The 25,557-nt window shown below is 41.1% G+C and overlaps 1 protein-coding gene across 3 annotated transcripts in view; it reads left to right on the forward strand.

The window, feature by feature from the left end:
- SOBP (sine oculis binding protein homolog) overlaps positions 1-25,557 on the forward strand; it is a 145,261-nt gene that overhangs the window by 110,376 nt on the left and 9,328 nt on the right. For 2 of the 3 annotated variants that reach the window (XM_006123170.3, XM_006123169.3), the window contains one exon: positions 12,434-14,388. In XM_006123170.3, coding sequence (XP_006123232.1) covers positions 12,434-14,386 — 1,953 coding nt within the window. In that variant the 3' untranslated portion in view covers positions 14,387-14,388. Of the gene's footprint in view, positions 1-12,433; positions 14,746-25,557 lie in introns of all 3 variants that reach the window. The other variant, XR_012902619.2, reaches the window with a different exon arrangement.

Consider the following 25,557-nt stretch of genomic DNA (forward strand, 5'->3'; position numbering starts at 1 on the left):
ACTCTGCAACAGCACTCTGCAACATGCAGAGCCTCTTAAAATACAGAATAGGGGATCTTTCAGAAAAGGCTTTATTTTCCGAAAGATCCGCGTCTAGACTGGTGCTTTTTTCCGGCAAAGCTCTCAGCCGGAAAAAAGCTGCAGCCATGTTTATGCAAATGAAGCGGGAAGGATTTAAATCCCCGCTTCATTTGCAATTGCAATGTGTCTAATTTGCACCCCTTTTACGGAAAAGGGATGCAGTCTAGACACACCCAGTATGTTTTAAATGCCACAAACAGTCACTCAAAAATGAAATCAATTTATCATTAGCTATTAATTACCAAGTAGCTCTATTCTCTCCTTATGCTTCATGTAGTGTAGACTTTTGCCTAATCAGAATGAAAAATGGAGACAGAATTTGTGTCTCATGTAAATCTCAGAAAATTGTGGTAAAGATTTGAAGGGAAGACAGTGAGCAGAATCCCATCATCAAGAGAGTCAAATAAAATGAGGAGAAAGAAAAAAAAACTTCATATTCTTCTCCTTTAACATGTATGGCAGTGTAGTAGTATTGTATAGTACATATACTTTAAAATTGTCATAGGACAATTTTAAATTCCAGGGCCACTGCAGTGCTCTGTCTTGTAAATTGCTTTCATGAAAAGCTACAAATAATGTAATAACATGTTTGCATTCACAGCTAATATAATTACAAACAGTCTGATAACTACATTCCTAAACCTGCTAGAACTTGTCTTAGGATTCTTTTATGGTAACATTTCAGTGAAAAGGATATTTAAAAAAATATCCCTGACCTCACTGGACAGGGATACCCTGTTACAATCTTTCTTGCAATCACCATGATGGTCAAGCATGGAGAACTGATGAATTGCTGCTTTAGAATAAGCCTGTTACCTTCACTATTCAAGCTATAGTATTGACAGGACTTCAGGCCATATCTCACTTTAATTACAGCTGAATCAGAAGTCTTGGTTACACCCATGCTGAAACCAGGTTCTGTGAATTGGCAGTAATTGTAATGTACACAGTGCCTAAGCTACCCTATGGGAATTTTTCAGTTACAGACCAACATTGAGATAAGCTACACATTCAGATTCTTATAATAAAATAATTCATGTTATTTGGTAGACAACAGTAGAAAAATAGCTGAAATAACATTACAGCAGTGATATCCTTTTAAAAACGTGCACAAAGACACATAACCACTTTATTATATTAAACAGACAATATGGATTAGATTGTCAGCGAGCATAAATTGGCATAGCTCCACTAGAGCGCTCTCTCTCTCTGTCTCTCTCACACACACACACACACACACACACACACACACACACACACACACACACACACACACACACACACACACACACACACACACACACACACACACACACACACACACACACACACACACACACACACACACACACCCTCCTGAGTCTCCCCCTTCAAAAGCTGACTGGGTACTGCCCTTTTACAGTAGCCCTGAACTTTCTCCCTTTCACAGTAGCTCTGAACTTTCTTCTACAGTTGCTTCCTTTAGTTGAGGTTTGCACCTCCAGTTCTGAAGCAACATAGGATAAGCTACACAAACAGCAACTGACAAATAGTTAAGTACCCTAGTTTGTGCTGCTTGATACTTATCTTTCATTGGAATCAAAAAATGCTGCGGCTGCGTCTAGACTGCAGATTTCTTTCGGAAGAAGCTTTTTTCGGAAGAGATCTTCCAAAAAAACTTCTTCCAAAAGAGAGCATCCACACTGCAAAAGTGCACTGAAAAAGCGATCTGCTTTTTTGAAATAGAGCGTCCAGACTGAATGGACTCTCTCTCGCATGTAACCTGTGATTGCTATGGATAGAATGGCCACTAGGGCACGTGTGCTTTTACTTCTTTCCTCTTCTTCTGAAAGAACTCCCTCTTCCCTGTCTACATATGCCTTTTCGCAAAAGAGCTTCTTCCTCATAGAATGAGGATTACCAATGCTGGAAAAACTCCTCTGTTCTTTCAATTTTCTTGCGGAAGAACATAATTGCAGTGTGGCTGTTCCTCAAGTTTGTACTTTGTAGTATAGACAAACCCTGAATGGGAATTCTAGTGTGCTGGCATGATCTTTCTATCAGTCTAACTGTTGCATGCTTGTTCACTAAAGTTGGCTACCGCAAATGGAGCCTTAAATTGGAAATCTCTAGTGAGATTCCTTAAAATCATAAATGAAGAGCCAGCACAAAATCCAACATTGTTATTTGCTTTGTGAGACTGTCTGATAGCACCTGATGAGAGACTTGGTCGTCTTTTGTGTTAGCTGCAGTATTCACACAGAATGAAAAGATAGTCCCTCGTCCAAGGAGTGCATAATCTAAAGGCTGGGTCATGCAAGTGTATTTATCTGGTTGCAGGCACATGCAGCATCCAGCACCAAATGCCTTATGTGTGGTACCATAAGAAGAAGTTACTTCCTTTTTTAAACTTTCCTTCTGTGGCAGTCAGGCTCATGGGAATAACTTTGGGAATGTGTATCAACATGAGCCAGAGTTCAGTCAGCTGTGGAAGAATTTTTAAAGGGCACTAGGCCAAGTGATATTGTCTTGGCTGGCAGCTCCATAGCAAAAACTTAAAGGGCTTGGGCTAGTAAAGACTTTAGCCATTCCACTCCTCCAAAACCCATGGTGATGGGGAGTAGAAGAGCCTTCTCTTTGAGCAGTGATGATCTTTACGACCTCAATGGAACCCCAACACTTTTCTCTGGTTGGGGATTAGAGACTGTTTTACTGCTGATTATGGTGAACAGCTAAGATACACTTCAATGCAAAATAGGCTTCACCCCACAGGCCTATGTGCTTTTCCTTTTGAACTGTGCAAGGCACTTTGTCTGCAATTGCTCCATCACCCCTGGGTGAGCAGGGCTGCTTTTTGTCTATCAGAGAGAGCCAATTTGTCTCCGCCAGAGCCTGCTGTGAAGGCACCAGACACTGCCCAGGGCCTTGTGTATTCTCTGGCATGTTGTACCTAATGTGGCAAGATTCCCCAATTTATGCAGCACAATCACTGGTTTTGCGGTATATTGCTATGCTGTGCACAGGGAAATAGGCCCCTGAGCAAGGTGAGGTGGGGCAGCTCTGTGCTCCTGGAAAGAGTGGGGCTGGGGCAGCCAGCCCTCAGCACCACCTGGAGCCCAGTGCTTGTGCGCTTCCCCCAGCCTTTAGAGCCATTCAGAGCAGTGCTCCGGCAATGATTTGAAGGGCCTGGGGTGCTGGCCTCAGCTGTTGTTGCAGCAGTGGCAGCTAAGAGCCCCGGGCCCCTTTGAATTGCCGAGCCCCAGGGCAACTGCCCCCTTTGCCCATTCTCCTGTCGGCCGGCCTGTGTGATTCATTCGAATATTGGCTAGAGACTTCTTTATGTGACCAGTTCTCTGTGCATTTCAAGCCACCTCCTACCTTTTAGGTTGCTACAGGATCCAGTATTGGCAGAATGCAAAACCTGGGGGCCTTGTTGAAAAACATATGACCAGACTCCCTTTTGGTTGCTGGAAAGGCATGTGTGAGAGGGCGGTATTCCTTCTAGCTACTGTGAAAGGATGAGGGAGGCTTCTGCCTCCTCTCTTTGCATGTTCTTTGAGAGTGTTGAGGAGAGTGGACTGGGCCAGTGGTGGTTTAGAAAGTCTGCAGGGTACATATAACTGGAGCAGGCTGGCAAGTTCAGCTTTCAGAAAGATTATTTAGTAACTTAAAGGGAGAGAGAAAATTGGCCTGTAGAATTCCTGTCAGAAGCCCAGCTACCTGGGTGACTGGGGTGGCTGCATCTCATAACTGAGGCAATCTTATATAGTTTGGGGCATGTTCAAAGGAAACATCTAGAACCTTCCTGTGAATAGGAGGAAGAGGTAGACGGGGCACATCATAGTGCCTGACTAGAAGGAAATTAACAGGTTCCAATGCAGGATTTGTGTGGCTGTGTAGAGATGTTATAGGCGCCTACCCAGCTGGCCTATTTTGTAGCCAGTTATGTGGCCTCAGACTCATGGAGGTCAATAGAGCCTGCTGAAATGGGCTTTAACTGTTACTATTGATATTTATTCTTTTTAATGCAATAGTCCTCTGAAGGCCCTGGTTGTAGATTGGGGTACTGTTGTATTAGGAACTATATACATATATTAGTATATCTTTTAGGAACTTTGTGCATCTGTCTGTCTGTCCATCAATTCATGAGTCTGTTCAAGAACTCCTCCTAAATGGTAACAGCTAGGACCACCAAATTTGATTCCTCTTATCATAAGTTAAAGCAAGGTGAGGGTTTGGTTATGCCAGGACAATGGGATGTGCAAAGAATGTGATTGTTTCCCATCAAAAAGAAAGGGAGGGATATGATAGCGGGGACAGTTATATCCCAGAATGACCACAGGAAAGCAACAAGTGACCCAGCCACAAGGAGCAGCTGCTCGCTGGCAGCACAGCCCCTGAGAGCCCTGACCTGCATCAGGGAGCAGCCACTGGCTGGCCCACACAGCTGCTCTGGGGAGAAGCCAGTATGTGGTGGGGTCATGCATCCCCATTCACCCTGAGCTGGCCCTGAGAAGGACAGGCCCCCTACCCCCAGGGAACAGCTGCTCTGTGCAGTGCACAGCCCCCCCTAGCCCACCCTAGGCTGGCTTCAGGGAAAAGACAGTGGCCACCCCCATTCCCTGTCCTGAACCCCCCCCCCCACGTCCCTGTCCTGACTCCTGCACCATCACCTCATGCCCAGAGCCTCCCATCCCCTGCTCTGACTTCTTCAACCTCCACCCTGAGCCCCTGCTCACCCCCCTACCCTGACTCCTGCACCCTGCCACACCCACAACCCCCTGCCCTAAGCATCTTTTCACCCCAACTCGGATTCTTGCAACCCCTCCCCGCCCCCGCTAGTCCCCAACCTTTTGCCCTGCACCCACCACACTCCCAGCCCCCTCCCCTCAATGACTTAAGCAATGCCAGGTAATTCTAATAACATAAATACAGTACCCCAAAGGGCTTACAATCTGAGTAAAATCCTGGCTTCACTGGTATCAGGGGGAGTTTTGCTGTTGACATCCGTGGAACTAGGATTTTATCCTCGTTGCATACAACAAAGATTCAGGGGGAACACAAGGTAACCTGTAAATGTAGTTAAATGTATGATTTTATTCCAAAATATCATACTTTGATAGGCTGCTGCCTTTTGTTGTTGCCATGACTGGTAAGGCCCCAATCCTGAGGGTCTTACTTAGACAGGCACTGAAGTCAGTATATGGATTTCCCTGAACAAAGAAGTAAGTTTTGTTACTCACTGTCAGAATCTTTGCCCTTATGATTCCTTTCTTCTGTCTCTTTAAGTTTCACAATGGAGCTGCCATTGATGCAAAACACTGTGAAAGCATGGTATAAGGCCTGGATACTCTTGTTTAATTGTGGCTGGGTTGTTTGAGTTTTACAAATGTGTGTTTTCTCTTAGGCTGCTGCCAATATCTCCACAGACAGAGGTTTTAGCAAATGTGTTTTTTAACGTAGTGGTGTCTGGTACTAGATTATTGCCCAGAGGTTAGTGGTGGGCTACACTAATAGATAAACTTTGTTCCTGCATTGACAGCTGATTAAAGTATTAATTATTCTGTTGTTTAAGAACAACAGAATGTGTACATTGTGTCTGTGTGGGAAACCTCATGGCAAATTTTGGACTCCACTTTGGATGTTTCTATCAAAATAAAGGCTTGACTGCCAACATGAATAGCTTTCTTTTTGTTCTGGAGAAATACAAGATGGAAAGAGTTACAGGATCTCACAGCTCTGGGTTTTTTGGTGTTCCCATACCAAGAGAGAGTAATATTTCTGCTGATGCAGTGTCTTCCAAATGGTCTAGTGGTGTAGAATGGCACACATTTCACAGGAAAAGGGTGAATGATATCAAGCCATTGAGCTGATAAGTAGTATGTTGGCACCCTGCCACTAAAATATAAATACATTAAGTGTACTAAAGGAAATGTTCATTCTGTTGTTTAGAATTGGACATGCCCCAGTAAGGTAAATTTAATCTTCCTGAGGATTGCTGTGTTACAGTTGAATGAGATACACATTTATCTCGTTTCTGATCTTTCTGTCATTCAATTTTTATATTATGGCATTTGAGATATGAAATGTTCTGGATCTAGGGGTTGATGCTGGAAGGATATTCAAAGGGAGATGAAGGCGCTCAAGAGGCAGTGAGTGCCTTGCAAGAGTGCCTATGCATCACCGTATTTTTCATTATCACACATTATTCATTAGGCACTAATGTGTTGGTCCCACATCCTTTTTTATTAGAAATTTGCAAATAGAAAAGGCACCTGGAAATGGTTGTTTGTAGAGCTTGGTTGGGAAATGTTAGCTATAAGATCATTTTAGCATTTTGCTTTGTGCTTGCTTATGTTATCCTGATGAACTGAATTTTATATCTGTAGAGCACTTGCAGCTACTTAGAAAATATTCTGGCCCTGCTTCTGACCCTACTAAAATCAATGGCAAAACTCCTGTTGATTTCCTTGCAAGCAGAGGCTAGCACTGAGGGCCTGATTTAAAGCTCATTGAAGTAAATGGGAGTTTTTACATGATGTTCTATGGCATTGAATCTGACTGTAAGAACTTGATCCTGCAGCATTAAATCACATGAGCAATCCCACTGAGGACTGTGGGACTATTCACATATATAAGAATTGCAGCATTTTACACAGATGTTAAAAAACATTCTATAGCAATTTAACTCCTCACTTGACCATGCATTTAGAAAATACAATGCAAAGAGGGTGCAAAGATTTCAGGCAGCTTGTAAAAATTAACACAGAGGATCAATCCATAATGCACACTCCTTTAAAAAAAAAAACATTACACTTACTGTATATTTCACAGATAGGAAAATGTTATTTTATTGAACTGAAAGATATATGTTTCATCTAACTATCACATCTTAAGTAATCAGCACTGGCTCTTTGAAGAAATGTGTAATTACTTTGAGCATGTCATTAGTTAGATGTAAAATGAATTATATTGCTCTATTTTATTACCCTGAGAGATATAGCTATTAGTATCATAAATTCATTGACCTCATCTTAAATGATCGATCCTGTAAGACGGGCTTGATACATTAATTCTTAAGTGACATTTTTCTCCTCCAGTAATTTCCCCTTCCCCCTTTTGAAGGATTGTTTTTCCCCATTTTTAGCATGATATTCTAGGATGTAATTTTACCAAGAGGTCACACACACCTTTCCTCCTCCCCACAAAGTATTTCAAACATGCAGGGATCAGTTACCTTAACCTAAACACTTTGGAATGATATATATAATCAGTTAGATCATTATTAGATATCCGTCCATCCAAGACATTCACAGGAACAAAAATATTGCATCTTAACTTTTGTGTCTTTGATTTTATCCAATGATAAAATATACTGAATGGGCTGTGATCAATGTATGGGTGAGGCAGACTGGGTTGAACATTTCTTGCATCTCAATGAATGACTGAAAACAGGAGAAATCAAAAGAAAATTTCAAAGCAGAATTTCTAAATATTTTAGAAGGGAAGATAAAGTATTTGTTTAGCTGTAGGTACCATAGAAACCCATTGGAGACAAATCAGTACAGCAATAAAACACTGAAATATTTCAGTGAACTCTTCAACTAATAACCAATAAAATTAAATGATTAGAAAGGTGCCAGGAGTTCTCTATTTTTCCTTTTAATCTGTTTAGCTAAAGCCACTGGCTGTGTCTACACTGCACCCTTTTTCCGGAAAAGGGATGCAGATTAGACCAGTCGGAATTGCAAATCCGCGGGGGATTTAAATATCCCCCGCGGCATTTGCATTTACATGGCTGCCTCTTTTTTTCGGCTTGGGGATAAGCTGGAGAAAAGCACCAGTCTAGACGCGATTCTCCGGAAAATAAGCCCTTTTCCGGAGGATTTCTTATTCCTACTTGAAATAAGATAAGCAATTCTTTTCCGGAAAAGGGGTGCAGTGTAGACATAGCCACTGAGTTTTTCAGTGGAAAGATCAAGAAGCATTTTTACACTTTCCTGTTTTTTTCTATAATTTCTTTGCCTACAGTTTTGAAGACTTTAGGAGTAGATTGTTTTACAGGGTGCCCTGAATAAGGGATAGCACTTTCCCAGAAATGGACCAGAGAGGGAGGTGTGATGTGGAATCCTGTTTTCTCCTTTGTTCCAGTAGATAAAGATAGAAGTATTCTTCTTCTTGACTTATTCAGTAAGCCCTGTTCTACACTAGGGAGTTATTTTGAAATAACTCCCCTTACTTTGAAATAACAAGCGGAGCATCCACACTACCAAGCCTCTTATTTTGAAATAGGGGGCTGGTTATTTCGAAATAATAACTCCTGCTTCCTATGAGGAATAACACTTATTTCTAAATAGTTATTTTGAAATAGCATTAGTTGAATACTCTACTGCTGCTATTTCGAAATAACTACTCCCCCGAGTCATTCAAAGTAATTTCCCCCCCAGTGCTTTCTGAGGCTCTAAGTGGATGTAGCACATCCGTCTTAAGGGAGGAGCCTGCCTCAACTTATTTTGAGGCTTTCCTTTATTGTGGGCACACTATTTTGAAATAGTAATTTTGGGAGTTATTTCAAAATAAGTTATTTTAAAATAATTTCCTAGCATAGACATGCCCTAACAGATTACAAGCCCTCTTTATGAGATCAGCACTGCTGAGAAGAGTGTTGGGAGTAGAGGCAGAGTCAATATTCTTTTCATGGCCAGTCCCATCCTGTCTTCTCCTTGCATGCCTGGACAGGAGAGGGAGTAGCACCTCCCACTAATTTGAACCCTGGAAGATCAGCTTCAATCTTCTCTGTAGAGTAGACATCCCCTGGGAGCGTAGCCTACCCTGGAGAATAAGGAAGAACCTTAATCTCCTACCCCTAGTTCCATAAATGAACTTTGAATTTTGGCTAATTCCACATAAAAAATTACTTTGGGTGAAATCTTGCCCTACTAACTCCTGTTAGCTCAAAGTGCAGATTCAGAGCCAAATCCTCCCTTCTTCCTGAAGAACCATGAAAGGTAAGCCTCAAGTTCAGCTTGTGAGGTGTTCCCTGGAGCATCCTTTTGGGGAACAGTGTTTGGTCACAAGGAGGCAATGGGAGATTGCCTTACAAACCCATAGGTTCTAAGAGACCCAAAAGCTTTGAGCACTAGAGCACGTGACCAATACACGGCACTACTTCCCAGGCCCTTTTTGCCCATTTGGCACTATAGTTCCCTTTGATATGCTTTTCCATGGCAGCGCTCCCATTTGGGAGTAGGGAACTACCATCCCAGCAAAGGAATCAGAACACTGTAGGAACCCCAGCTGGTCTAAGGAAAAGGAGACAATGACCTATGCTGAGTCCATCCCTTAGCTCCCTTTATAGCCATCTGCCCCCTTCCCAGTAACCACAGCTCTCTATTCTGTACAAGGGATTTCTGGAGTTGGGAGGATATTATTGCTTGTACCCACCTTTCTTCCTGCTTCAGAAAATTGCCCCATTTTGTAGATGTCCTCTGTGGGAATGTAAAGAAGGCAAAATGTGACCCAGAGATGGGCAGCATTTCACTACTTCTTATTATAGTTAATAAAAACCGACTATGCTTAATTTACTTCTAATCCTTTAATACTTCCTCTACAGTAGAATGGGCTTCTGCAGTATTCACTGTGGGTATGTCTACACTACCACCCTAGTTCGAACTAGGGTGGTTAATTTAGTCATTCGAAGTTGCAAATGAAGCCCGGGATTTAAATATCCCGGGCTTCATTTGCATCTTGCCGGGCGCCGCCATTTTTAAATCCCCGTTAGTGCGGACTCCATGTCCGCGGCTAAATGCAGCACGGAGTAGGTAGTTCGAATTAGGCTTTCTAATTCGAACTACCGTTACTCCTCGTGGAACAAGGAACGAGGTTCTAAGAGACCCAAAAGCATGGAACGAGGAGTAATGGTAGTTTGAATTAGAAAGCCTAATTCGAACTACCTACTCCGTGCCGCGTGTAGTCGCGGGCACGGAGTCCGCACTAACGGGGATTTAAAAATGGTGGCGCCCGGCAAGATGCAAATGAAGCCCGGGATATTTAAATCCCGGGCTTCATTTGCAACTTCGAATGACTACATTAACCACCCTAGTTCGAACTAGGGTGGTAGTGTAGACATACCTTGTGAGTTCACATCATTTTGCAGTTCCACTAAGGTTTGTGTGCATCTTTGCAGCTTTATCTTGGTGCTTTTGTTATGAGTGTACCAATCTGTTTTTCACTTATAGGACATTACATTTTTCTTTTTCCATCTCTGACGGGACTGCCACTTTTGTAATGTTTGTAATTTGCAGTGAAATTCTTTTTCTTGTCTGGGTCAACGCAGTGGCAATGATAATGCAGAATACATTGAGCATCACAAGACAGCCAGGTTCTCAGTTGGTATATGTCAGTGTTGCATTTTTTGATTTCTATAGAGCTGCACTGTTTTATACTGGCTGACAATCTGGCCTTTTGATTTCCAGACTTTAGGGATGACTTAGTAGTCCAAGGAGCATTTAGTTTAATACTTTTAAAATCTTTGAGTCAGGATGAAAACCTCAAGAATGAATAAAAAGTGAGTGTGTAAGTGTTTGAGAGAGACAGAAAGAGAGAAAAATAGTGACCAGAAAGAGATAACCAAATAGTTGCACAGTTAAAAAATAGTATAACAGGAGATTATATATATTTATACTCTAAAATGTCACCACTGTTTATATTGAAAGAAAGCTGAGAGTTAAATGAGATGAGTAATCAAGTGCCCGACATATGTTGTTTTGAATTGTTTATGTGGCCAATAGTTATTAAAATTAATTATCCTTTTAAAGCTGCTATTTGACAATCATATTCTTTTCTTTTACATATATCATTATGTTGAGTCTCTGACCATGTCAGAATACAGCACTGTATTAGGTGTATTCTTGCTTTTTCAAACAGCTTTTTTAAGACGAATGTCTTTATACAAAAAAGCCATCTTAAAAAGCTGTTTGGAAAAGCAAGAATACACCCAATACAGTGCTGCATTCTGACATGGTCAGAGGCTCAACATACTGATTATAAGAGAGCGCTAAAATCTCTGTCTATGGAATATTTTGAGAACTCAAGTAAAGGACAAAAAATGATGGGAGGGGTTGTGTATGTAAAATTCTGTCAAAAAGTAAGGCACTGAAAAATCTGACATCTGTTTATCTGTTTATAGCTGTGGTAAGATTACTCATATTAATTCTTGTTTAAAATGCCATATGAAGGAAAGGCATTTGTGCAAACAAGAGTCATATTTGAATTGTAGATCATGTCTTCACCATCTGTGAGAGCTGTTGGTGTTACAAAATTAATGTGTTAATGAAATCACAATAATTTCTCTGAAGTAATGGATTCTGAAGCCTAGAATGACTATTTTTTGAACTTTGGTGTCTAGTGGTTTACAACTGGGAAAGCCTTTCACAGCTTAATTAGTTCTGCAGCCTTTCTTTAAAAAAAATTGGCTGTGCTTTCACCACACCAGTCATAGTGCAGAAAAGAATAAAATGGAAAAAAAAGCGGGGGGAGCCTGTAATACTAACTTTTTGCTATAGTATTTGAAAAGTTGCTAAATAAGGCTTTTTCTGCCAGGAAGTTTTACACAAAGTGACTAGTGAACGAGAGTGGGCAAACAGCTCAGAAAATAATTCTAGCTTGCTGAAACATCACAAGTTGGGAATATCTGAACCTTATACAAATTTCATGATTATTTCCAAGTTTCTACTTGGAACACATGGCAAATGATGTATAGTGCTTTTGCTTTTTGATACCATTTAAAATATGTCTCCCTTTCCAACTTATTATCTAACACAGTTAATAATGTAAAATGTTACAAGGTGCTGTAGCTTAACAGACGTCGTTTTCAGTCATTTTTGTGGAACTTTCTGGGATACTTTTCAAATTGTTTCTTAATCGTATTTATTGTATAGCAACTCAACATGTCAAAAAACATGTAGGTTATGATACACACACACACACACACACACACACACACACACAGGCAGATCTTCATCTAGTTTAAGTTGTCATAGAAGCTATATCTAAGAAGCTATGTCTAAGAAGTCAAGCTATGCCAATTTACGGTAGATGAAGATCTCCTCCACAGTATGTGTATATATAATATTTAATGTACTGTATAAGACAGATTTAAGAATAGGAGGGCCATAGAAGTTTGGGACATTTAGGTCAGTTACATTCCAATGTAAAAAAAAAAAAAAGTATGTAATTTTCACATGTTTCTAATTTGCCCCAGTAAGAGAAATAAATCAGATATTTAGAAAGCACTGAACATTGACTTTTAAAATTACAGCAAAAAGAGAAGATCACTTTTCTTACCTGTTTTGGTTTTGTTACTGTGTTGTAGGTATGTGACTGGTGTAAGCACATAAGACACACAAAAGAGTATCTGGATTTTGGGGACGGGGAACGAAGGCTTCAGTTCTGCAGTGCAAAATGTCTCAATCAGTACAAAATGGACATTTTCTACAAAGAGACACAGGCCAATCTTCCAGCTGGACTGTGCAGCACATTACATCCTCCAGTCGAAAATAAAGCAGAAGGCACAGGGGTACAGCTGCTGACTCCAGATTCTTGGAATATACCGCTAGCAGATGCTCGGAGAAAGGCCCCATCCCCAGTGTCTGCAGCTGGCCAAATTCAAGGCCCTGGACCATCAGCGTCTACCACTGCCTCTCCGTCTGACACTGCCAACTGCTCTGTCACTAAAATCCCCACGCCAGTTCCCAAACCTATGCCCATCAACGAGAATCCAAATATTCCGCCAGTTTCTGTTCAGCCACCTGCTAGCATTGTGCCTCCAATTGGTGTCCCACCTCGAAGTCCTCCCATGGTGATGACAAACCGGGGGCCAGTTCCTCTGCCCATATTCATGGAACAGCAAATTATGCAGCAAATCCGTCCACCATTTATTCGAGGGCCGCCTCATCATGCCTCGAATCCTAACAGCCCTTTGTCTAATGCAATGATTCCTGGAATTGGTCCACCACCAGGTGGTCCCAGAAATATGGGTCCCACCTCCAGCCCCATGCACAGGCCAATGCTATCCCCTCATATTCACCCCCCAACAACACCTACCATGCCTGGAAATCCTCCAGGGTTACTACCACCTCCCCCTCCAGGAGCTCCTTTACCTAGCCTTCCCTTTCCCCCAGTCAGCATGATGCCAAATGGTCCTATGCCTATGCCACAGATGATGAACTTTGGATTGCCATCTCTTGCCCCACTGGTGCCACCCCCAACCCTTTTAGTGCCATATCCTGTCATAGTTCCTTTGCCTGTACCTATCCCTATTCCCATTCCCATCCCTCACATCAATGATTCCAAGCCCCCCAATGGCTTCTCCAGCAATGGTGAAAACTTCATTCCAAGTACCTCCAGTGATGCAGCTGGGGCAAAGCCAACAAATAATTCTGCGTCCCCTAGAGATTCAAAGCAAGGGCCTTCTAAATCCTCCGACTCGTCACCTAGTTGTTCGGGCCAGTCCTTAAATCAAGGTCAAGTGGTTCAGGAGCATAGCAGAAATGAAGTTGTTGATTTGACTGTCAGACCTAGTAGTCCAATGAACAGTAAATTTAGTTTTTCCAGCGTACTACAGGGTCCACAGGATGGTGTGATAGACCTAACTGTGGGGCACAGGTCGAGGTTACACAATGTTATCCACAGGGCTTTACATGCTCAAGTTAAAGTTGAACGTGAACCTAACAGTATTGTAAATTTGGCTTTTAATAGCTCAGATAAAAGGAACTGCAGCAACTGCAGGGACAATTGCAGCCCAGTTGAAACAAAAATGTTACCTTGTAGCGACCCAGCTCACTGCGGTCCTGTCTCATTGGCCTCTAGTGCGTCAGGACTAGAAACTAGTGCAGCAGTGTGCAATGTCATTGTGAATGGCACAAAGAGCACAGAGGGGTCTAAGAGCTTGGAACCATCCCCAGAGCAGAAAAAGCCTCCACTGCAAGAGGAGCCAGCAGTGAGTGAGTTGGAATCTGTTAAGGAGAATAACTGTGCATCAAACTGCCACCTAGAGGGAGAGGCTGTCAAGAAGATTGGGGAAGAGCCCCTGACAGGGGGAGACAAGCAAGACCCCAACCTTAACAACCCTGCAGATGAGGACCATGCATATGCTTTGAGGATGCTGCCTAAGACAGGTTGTGTGATCCAACCTGTGCCAAAACCAGCAGAAAAGACTGCTATAGCACCGTGTATAATCTCAACGCCAATACTCAGCACAGGGCCAGAGGATCTGGAGCCACCATTGAAAAGGAGGTGTCTCCGAATTCGAAATCAGAATAAGTAAAGGTTTGTGTAACCACTACTGCCTTCTGTGTGAATAGAATGAATATCAGTGTTTCCAGGTAATGAGTAAATTCAAATGGATATGGCCTTTGTAAAACAAAGATAGAGATTCTGATTTATTAATCAAAAAGAGAAAATATTATTATTTATGTTTTTAATATCGTCTTTGTCTTGTATCATCTTTGTATCTGTCGATCTCCACCCATCGGCGGTGTCTTCAGCTTTGTGCTCACAGAACATTCTGTTATGGTGCTGGCCGTGAAGTTATTGTGTTGTGCATGACCAAACTAGTGGATCTGTGCCTATCAAAAGTTCCAGACGTGGGCAGTCAACCTGGATGTAAATATTTCACCCAAAAGGGTAACAGCAACTCATATTCTCATGACCACAACTTTAATTACAGTAATTCCCTCTCAGCAGAGCAGGCCAGCTCCATTACTTGATGCTAGTTCAGCACATATTTACTCACTGGTTTGGTCGACCAAGTCATATTACTCCAACCTGCATTCAGAGTAATACGCTGACTTATAGCTGGTACTAATGGAAGTAAAAGCAGTGTAGGCCCTGGCTATGTTAAATAATTTTTTCTTGAGCTTTGCTCCAGTGGATAGCTGGTCTTAGACCATCTCCCAGTAGGGATCTTACCATCTAGTCTCAGGTTAATAGGCAGAGATGTTTATGTCCTGGTGAGTTCTAGGATGTGGAACTCCACTCCCTTACACTCCAGATGCCTGTCTCAGTCCATCGCTCTCACTTCTAAAAGGACTTTAGAACTTTTTTTTTCGATGTTATATTTTTACTGTGATCCCTTATTGAGGCCAGAGGACTCTACTGCAATATAAATAATTAATAATAATTCAACTCCACCTCCCCTGCGATGAAATAATGATGCAGAGATTGAAACATTCTGCAACTCATTCCCTACAACTCCCAACTCAGTGAGACCTGATGATAAAACAGCACCTTTATAAAACTATTACTTTAATATAGATCTATTCTTGCTTCAATCGTGTATGCAAGATGTAATTGTGTTTCCTTTAGATACATGAGATTGGAGAAGTTTTTTTTTAAGAAAAAGGAAGGGTGGTGGGTTTTATAAAAACTCATTCAGAAATCAAATATCAATTATTTGCCGGATGTGGCTTGGTGACATGCCAAATTTTATTATAATCTGTAGTATCCCATACCCTCCAGTAAAGCATATTTTGTGCTGTCCATTGAAGTGCAATAGTGACTCACAGAAGTTGCCTTTAACGGCTCAGTATCCATTAACAATTTACATATTGTGGTCTCTGGGATACTACAATATTCCTCTGTGCTGATGGTAGAGAATAAATGCACAATCGCAGAACCTGGGATGTAATAAATGCTGACTTTTTATGAGGGGACCAATACTGTTCTTGATTTTACACCCTTAAATACAGAATGAGCTCTCCCTTTGCTTACACACAGTACTTATATACTTAGTTTAATATCCACACTCATTCAGTGGAATTGAACCTCTATTCTATGCTCCAGGCACACACTGACATTTAAAAATACATATATTAAATAGACTATACCTGTAAGTTTCTTGCACCAATAATTAACATACATAATAATCCAGAAGTTGAAAACATGTTTAAGATCTTCCAGTCCCTCTCAGACAGGGAAAACAGACGAATCTTGCAGTATGCATATTATATTACCTTGCTATTAAAGCATCAAGTTCTTTCATGCAAACACTGCAATGCTATGCTCAGAGCTCCTCTCATACTAAAAGATTAGTCGAGCCAAACTGTATAGTCATACACACAACTATGCTTTACACCGGAACAGTGTTTGATCTATAGGGAATGCTGCCATTTGGCTATCTCCCTATTGATATCAGATTAATCCATGCCTGTGGCATTAATCCCATTTATCTCAATCCACGGTGTCTACACTGCGTTTATAACTAAGCCCAGTTCATGTTAGTTTAACATCAGTAAGACTACCAACTAACAATTTATTCATAGGTGACCTCCTCCTTACTGGGCCTGCTCCAGCCGGACCAAGTGACAATTAACCAATTACCCTGGTACGCATGCCAGTAAGGCAGTGCTTACCAGGTAACCAATTAACCGGTTACCCTTTTACATCCCTAGCCCTAGTCCCAGCCCCAGCCTCAGCCCCAGCCCCAAAATGCCCTATAGAAGATAATTATGTCAATAGTCACCTCACTCCGAATGATGCTACAGTCCCAGTGAAATGCCAGTGGATGCAATGTTTCTTTAAGCATATACAGCCAACCCAGGCAAACCTGGTATTGATTTGAGATGAGCCCTTCAAATGATGTAATTACTGAAGTCTTGTATATACTTACATAGAAGATAGAATTAAGATATGCAAGTCCAGCTATGTTAATTACATAGCTGGAATCGACATACCTTAATTCAAGTTTCTGTGCGGACTCCACAGCATGAGATCAACAGAAGCAAATGCTCCCATTGACTTCCCTTACTCCTTGCGAGAATCAGGAGTACTGCTGCTGATGGAGTGCCCTCTGAGTTCGACTTAGTGGGTCTTTACTAGACTCAGTAATCAAACTCTGTAAGATTGATTGTGGCAGCGTCGATATTCCTCATAACGAAGATATGGCCTTAGCCACATAGAACTCAATGATGGAGCAAAATTCTCCTCTGCCACTGCAAATAAAGAGACAGCAATCCAGGTCTATGGGGTGATGCCAGGTGTATGGCAGCTCCTCATCTCCCTTCATTCTCCAGTTTCAAGAAGCCCCTCTATGACCCTTCCACAGAAGTGATGTTCTGTGGGTACAGAGTAGTTGAGCATGGAAATACAAAACCTGGTTGCCCAGCCTTCCACCCCCTTGCCCCTCAGGTAATCTCTAAACATGTTACTGTTGAAACTATCAACTTTACCTTAGTTCTTCCTCACTATGAATCCCTAATCTCCAGCAACAGATGACAGTGGGACTGAGGCTGGCCAGGGCAGCCCAGCTCCTGCAGACAGCATTCTATCAAAGGCCTGGAGGACACACTTTCACAGCTATGGTTGAACTTTGATTACACTGTTGGATATAAAAGGAGACTAGGCCTTGAATATATTTGCAAATAACTTCTTGAGCTTTGTTCTGATAGGTGTCTGTGGGTGTGAACAGAAGACAATTCTGAGGCACATTGTCTCTGGGCTGATGATCATAGTCATCAGCTTTTTTGCCAAGTTCTCCTATGAGTTCCATGGTGAGGGTAGAGATAAAATCCCTTGGCAATGGGATGAGGAAATTTCACATGTAGAGACTCCTGAACACATGGAGCTTCCAAGTCCCAGTGAAGGAATCATCTATACAGAGGAGAATTTGGTCCCTCATTTTTTATGATCTGTGGGCCCTGGCAGTTTAGTTACCCTACTAGTCCAAGAATCTTATTATCTTGATAGAAGAAACAATCCTGAGAGCTCTCTCTCCTTCTGGATCTCCTCACAGGGAAATCTGAACATATGTGACATAATATGTAACTTTTCCTGAATTTGGTTTCCTATCAAGTTGTATTAACTGAGGGAAATGATCCAGACACATCTCTGCTAGAGTTCATAGCAACATGATTATCTGTAAAAAGTAATCTATGCAAGTGTGACCTTTTGGGGCAAGTAGCCAGACACTAGATAATTGTAATGCGCCAATTGCTTGATTATTGGAAATGCTAATCAGCAACATAATCCTCCATGTTAAAGTTTAGCCTCTCCATTAAGATTTAGACCATTGAGCTGGTCAAACTTGGTGCCATTTCAAGCAACTAGCTAAAAACCCCTCAGCACCAGCTCCAGAGTGTGATAAAGGCATGCAGCCTGTAAGAGGAATATTTTGTTGGGTGTAAGTGTTTCAAGTTTGAATGGTGCGAGCTTTCTAAAATTAGCAGTGTTAGTGTTGGCCTCCTGCACATGGTACATTTTAACGCAATAGTTACAGTGTAGGTGGGGTTTAAGGTAAACAACTTAAAATGCGATAGACCATTTGGCTTTCATATAATACTTCAAGTAAATTGAACTATAAAATTACATGGTACACATGGCTAAGCTCAGAACTAGCTCCTACCTTTGCTTGTGCTGTGTGTGTATATGTATATGCAGGTGCAGGAGCTGGGTGAAGCTGAGGTGGGGGCTTCTTACTGCCTACAAGCAGAAGAGCTTTGTTGCACTATAGAAAGTGCTAAGAGCAGGCAAACTACTGCGCTGGCCCATGCATCATTGCCCTCTGGGCTCATACTCTGCTGAGTAGGTAACATACTTACAACTGCAGCTGGCTAGTTCATATGTTGCGGTCACAACAACACACAAGTTGTAGAATACTTCTTTTCAGAACTGAAGTCATATGTATCCCACTGTGAATTCCCCTCACTGGCCCAGCACAAAAGAAATCCTGCTCTGGGCGGTGGGATTTCTGAAGCAGAGACCATATCTATTAACCTTTCTTCTGTCTGACAGTTTTGTACAACACCATCACAGTAGTATATCTACCTGCATCCTGTTCTGCTGTCCTTGCACTGACCTTGATAGGATTTGTATAAACAAAACTATATTTTATGTATTTACATGATCCCTGCTAGTTATCCTTGTTGACACTGCATGATAGGCCAGTTTCACAGCTGGGATAAACTGGTGTATCTCCCCTGGTGTCAATGGAGCTATAGTGACTTACATTGGTTTAGAAACTGGCCGGTTATATTTAACTTAGGTGAAAATTGTCCCCAAAATAACTCCTATATCTGACATCTTATTAAACTGATTTTTGCCAGTCATTCTAGGGGAGACCTTTAACATTACGAACACGCATTTGCCTGGAACTGAAATTCAGTCCTCATGAAATGCCTAATGCTACCCAAGTGATCTTACCTGTCCAAATCACTAGTGTGACTAGCATTCACATATGTTCAACTAAAGAAGGGTTTCCCACAGAAATGATTTTCTGAGTAGTGGAGAGCAAAATGTCGTGGTTAGTACTAGATTTCAGTTCCCACATCTTAGATTGTCTGGTATTGAATGCACTACATTCAGCCTGCATGGGAGTAAAGTAGCAGTCCACCATCCATACCCTCAGTAGTTGTAAATCAGCATAGATCTGCTGAAGTCAAATGACCTATGCTGACTTATACCCGCTGAGGATCTGGCCCTTTTACTCTTTTACAAAATTTACTGCTATAGGCCACAATATTCAAACATAAATCCTTACTCCTGGAGCCGTATTTAGCCACCAATGTAAAAATGTCCTGATTTGCAAAGGTGCTAAGCACCTGAACCTCCTTTCATACAAACTATATGGGACCTCAGCTGGTATAAATTGTCATAGCTCCAACTGAGCTAGAACAATTAACACAAGCAGAGGTTCTGAGCCATGAAGATTTAAGACCACTTGTGATCTTCAAATATTTCATTATTGGGACCATTGACTTCAACAGAGTTACCAAATACTACTTTGGCCCCTACAGATGTAATTGTCCTCTGTGGCCTTTGTGAGAAGGAGCTTATTTTATAAAAAGCTAAACAAACACCTCATCCAAAGTGTGCAGTAAGTTGCTAAGACCCGATACGCACCACATGGGAAATGTGTGTGACCCATGAAAAGAAAAGAAAATCCACACTTTTCTTTTTAGGAAAGAGAAAACCAGTGACTCAAGTCTGCAGGCCCTTGCTCATGTAAGTAGTTCTCATTCAGATGCATTGGAAGCAATGGGGTTACTCATATAATAATTATGATATCAGGCCTCAAAGAATTAAATATTTTCAGATATTTAGGACCTGATCATCCTCCCACATATATCATTGTAAAGCAGATGGAATTCCAGTCACTGGAGCTGGTGTAAAATGAGTATGAAAGGAAGAGGAGGATCTTCATTGTGTTATTTACTCTTGTGCTGTTTGGCTACAAGGTTTGTGTGTTACAGGGAACGCTGGAAAAGAATCACAGCTTATGTTCAAATGCAGAAATCAGACCAGGCAGCTGTTCTGCAATACATTTATGAATTTTTTTCCACAGCAACCAAAGGTGCTTGCAGAAACATCATAAAAAATGATGCAGTTATTACTGCCTTCACATGCTGGGGGAGAGACAAAACCAACTATTAAAAATGTCTATGCAAAAGCCCTCACCTCTGGGGACAACTGACCACTGTGCTCACATTATTAGGAGTGCCTCACCAAAAAATCTTGAACTTGGGTTGAAAACCAGAAGAACTTGTTATGCAAGATATGGACATGATTAAACAGGGAGTGCTAGGGTTTAGGAAAGTCCATTTTAAAATGCAAATGCACATAAAAAGCAAATAGAAAATTCAAGTAAAGTACTAATAATGTCTTTCCTGATTCCTGGCATGGAAGGTATTGTACTAGTTGTGACAAAGTCCCATTTACATCTAAACTGCTGGGTGACTCTGTCCTTATCTATTTTAGGCCCCATCCAGAAAAGCATTAAAGTTAAACACATTCTTAACTGCTTTATTGGTTCAAAGTCTGGCTGCTCTGTTGAGCTCCTCACTCTACCTCAGGTCAGTTGTGTTCTTTTGATAGTGAATTATGTTATACTTAACATGCATTTCCTGATCCCATGAAAGGAACAAATCAAGTAAACACTGAATCTGTACAGAGCCAGGAATATAAACCATTTGCTTAAAAAATGCGTATTAAATCTGTGGACCCCATCCTGTACGAGGCTGAGCATCCTGAACTCCCACTGCCTCCCATGAGAATTGAGGGTGCTCAGCAGTTTACAGGAGTAGGCCCCATCTCGGTCTCATTAGCATGGATTTGTTCCCCAGACATATTTTTGGTATTTGAGAAGAATGGTATTCCTGTACAACATGTGTCACAATTTGTAATAATATCCTCCCTGCAGCTGGCTTAGTTTTCCAAGTGTTTCTAAAATGTTACTGTCTTAAATTTGATCCAACCTACAATAACAAATTATCTAGACACAAAGTGGCTGAACTACATTTGTTGGAAAAACACCCGCCCCTCCTCTCCACTATGTTTCATCTTCCAATCCTTGTTTTGGCCATTCAAAATGTGTAATACAATCATCCTCTATGGAAGTACAATTTTTTTTTAAACTGTGGAGATTGGGTGGTGTAAAAGGAAACAACTGTCTAGTGCAGATTTCTTTGCAAAGTTCTGCAGCCTATCAACATCATATTGGTATTTGCAAATTGTTTACAGCAATTTTTAGCTATTTATTTGGAGCCCTTCTGGCTAAATGTAAATCTTTATATTATTATGATCTGTTGCATGCTCATCCCTGAAATATTTATAAGCTTTTATGATCCACTAGAGCTGCTTTTTTAAGTACTTTTTCAAAAAAAAAAATCCTGTCCCACAGGAATTCTGTAATCTAGTATTGTTCAAATAGTGATAAAGAAGAAGAGATACTATGATGAGGTTACTGCAGATTTGAATGCAGTCCACAACTTTCTGAGTTAAGATGCAGATTTTGCATTATATGGGGGTAGTTTCACAATTACTGTTGACCCAGTGGTAAAAATACTGTCTCTATATTTACAAAAAGTCTTAAACAGTGGCAAACTCTGGAGCAATTATTGCTAGTTTAAACTGTTACTGGTAGTCACAAGGGACACTCGAACACTACTCACTACACATATGAAAGGCTCCAGTTGCAAGTTATTTGCTCGTTATTTGCTCCATACATACTTGATTGTTGTCCTCTTGTCCAACATAATCTACCAGGCATTTTGGCCACTTGACACCCTGTCCTGTACCCATTAAACTTAATAAGTCTACTTGTGCTCTCAGGTTTTGATCCTGCATGATTGAACTGAATCAGAGGTTTACCAATATTGGCGGGAGATAAACTGGGCCGTTACATTAACGTAAATCAGGAACAACTCCACTACAGTCAGTGTAAAACCCTCAGAGAATTCAGAATCATGCCCCATGGTGGCAACCTGGGGGAGTGATCCTTACACAGACGGGAGGTCCCATTGGCTTCAGTGTGACAAGAGTATCAGGATGTAACAGTTTTTGTTGTAGCTGCTGTATTTTGATTTGTGTATTTAATATTAAGAAATCCAAAACATTAGTTTTTAAAATATCTGTTTTAATATAACTCCGGATCATGCAATTTGTGTAAATGGAGTCAGAATGCAGTAAACAAATCAATGCGTACAGAGCACTTCTGCAGGACTTTTCAAACATTAACTAAGGAAACCTCACAACAGTCCTGCAAGATGCCTCAGTTTGCTGCCCCCATTTTACAGACAGGGATTCTGAAGCAAAGGGGACCGGTTCTGATTTCATTTACACTTCTGTAACTTGGCTGACTTCACTCCCAGCTTCTGTGCCCCTCCATGTGTGATATTTTATGCCCAGGAAGTAGAGGCAGCTAACATATTTGCAAATAATTTACTTATGACCCTAAACTTCAGTTTACGGTCAACATACTGAGACCTGAGCACGAGGCAGGTCACTGCATGCATAAAGTGTAGCTAGTGTGGGTGTATAAGTGGGTGCTAGAGTAGGGGGGCAGCTGGGGCATGCTTTACCCTTCCCCTTCTGCCTACTGCTTCCTCTTATGGCTGCTGCCAGCTGCTTCCCTTTGCTCCTTTCCCACCTGTCTCCGGTGGAGAAAGCAGCCTGAAGGAAGGTGGAGAGTCAGTATGCTCAGCCTCTGGCACCATAGCAGCTCCTGGAGGCCCAAACTGGCGATAACAGGCCTGCTGAACTCAGAAGCTTGCAGCAGCACTGGGGGGGAATGGCCAACATGGCTGCCAAATGTGTCAGGGTTGGGGGAGCAGCGTGATACTTGGCAATCTCTCTTCAGAGCTTTGACATCATCAGTGCAAACGAGAACAGACTCTGGCCCACACAGGGTAGGTGTCTTCCTGTAGGCCCTAAAATGAGTCAGTCTCAGGAGAGAGAATAGAAGTGCAGAATTCCCCTATTCGTACCATGGCCCTGGTTTTGGTGTGCACTGGTTTGTGTGTCTCTAAATGTCCCCAGAGTATAAAACAATTTTCAGTGATATCAGTGGGAGATGGTGCCATGGGGGAATGGAGAGGCCACAAAGGCTGATTTTTAAAAAAAACTAAAACTGAAATTGTGGAGCTTTATTAATCTTTTGATCATTAACTGGAGAGGGTGAAAATCAGAAAAACTTTAAAGTGTGTGTGAAATTACACAAAAATTATATTAAATGCCAGTTGGTAAGAGGAAAGATTTTGCTTCTTTGTAGGAGACAGGATTATTAATGTGAGGGGGTGGGAATGCACAATTGTCCTGTGAGGTGTATTTGCCTCAGCACAAAGAACTTATGCAGGACTCTACACACTGTTAAATTCTGTTTTAAGGATTTAAGTGAGACACAGGAATGGGATAAATTTTACTCCAGCAGAGTACCAAGAAATGAATAACTGTAGCAAGGGGCTGGGAGTGGGGGGGAAGGACATCTGATATAAGCACCGATAATTTTTGAACTAGCGATAGTTCATCTGAATTGATAAAAGTAGATAGTAATGAATATAAATCAGAAGTTACGGACTGTAGAAAATTGAATAAGGGCAACAAAGGGGACATAAGGATAAATCTATGACCAGGAAATTGAGGAGTTTTTAAAGAATATTAGGGAAATAATAGTCCTAATAATAGTATTGCTCCAGGGGGAAATGATAGGATTATTAATAATAATACAGAAAAGGCAGAAGTGTTCAATCAATATTTCAGTTCTGTAAAAGAAAAGCTAATAATTCATATCATATGGTAACACTTTCCATTCTGCTAGTATCTCAGAAGGATATTAAACAGAAACTACTAAAATTAGACATTTTAAAGTTTGCAGTTGAAGTTAACTTCCATCCAGAATTTGAAAAAAAAGCTGGCCGATGAGCTCACTGACCATTAATGTTGATTTTTAGTAAGTTTGGAGCACTGGGGAAGTTCCAGAAGACTGGAAGTTAATGTTGTGCCAATATTTAAAAAGGGTAAATGCATGATTTAGATAATTATAGGCCTGGGAGGCTGATGATCCCAGGAAACATAAAAGAGCAGCTGATATGGGACTTGATTCATAAAGAATTAAAGGAGGGTAATATAATTAATGCTGATCAGCAACTAACTTGATATCTTTTTTGATGAAATTAAAAGTTTGGTTGATAAAGGTAATAGAGTTGTATAATAGAGATCTTTAAGTCATTTAATTTGGTACTGTGTGCCATTTTGATTTTAAAAACTAGAAAGATATAGAACAAAGATGACATTAATTGGATTAATAGCTGGCTAAACAATAGGTCTCAACATATAATTGTAAGTCAGGAATCATCACTGAATTTGCATGTTTCTGGGGAGCCCGTGGGATCACTTCTTGGCCCTATGACATTTAACATTTATTAATGACCGAGAAGAAAAAAATAAAATAATCAGTAATCAAGTTTGCAGATGACACAAAAATTGGAGAAATGATAAATGATTTGGAGAGCAGGTCACTGGTACAGAGCAATCTGAATAATTTGGTAAGCTGTGAGCAAGCAAACAATATGCATTTTAACATGGCTAAATGTAAATGTATAAATCTAGCAACAAAGAACATAGGCCATACTCATACAGTGGGGGACTCCATCCTGGGAAACTGACTGTAAAAAAGATCTGGGGTTGTGGTGGATACTCCGCTGAAAATGAACTCCCAGTGTGATACTGTGGCCAACAGGGATAATGCAATCCTTGGATGCATAAACAGGGGAATCTTGAGTAGCAGTAAAGAAGCCATTCTAATCTCAGTATTTGGCACTGGTATTACTTCTACTGGAATACTGTTTCCAGTTCTGGTGACCAGAATTCAAGAAGGATGGTACTAAACTGGAAAGGGTTCAAAGAAGAGCCACAAGAATAATTAAAGCACTAAAAGCCTGACTTACACTGATAGACTCAAAGAACTTGATCTGATTAGCTGAACAAAGAGGGCTAAGAGGTAACTTAATTGCCATCTGGAAGCTGAAATCAGACAAAATCAGACCAAAAAAACCATAGTGTTTTTACCGGTGAGAGTAATGAACAATTGGAACAATTTACCAAGTGTCACGGTACATTTTTAAATCAGGATTGGGTGTTTTTCTGAAAAATCTGGTTTAGGAGTTTTTTGGGGGGAAGTTCTATGACGTGCGTTATAGAAAAGTTCAGACTACTTGATCATAATAA

Source organism: Pelodiscus sinensis, chromosome 3 (assembly GCF_052426305.1).
Source record: "Pelodiscus sinensis isolate ZL-2025 chromosome 3, ASM5242630v1, whole genome shotgun sequence".
Lineage (NCBI taxonomy): Eukaryota > Metazoa > Chordata > Testudines > Trionychidae > Pelodiscus > Pelodiscus sinensis.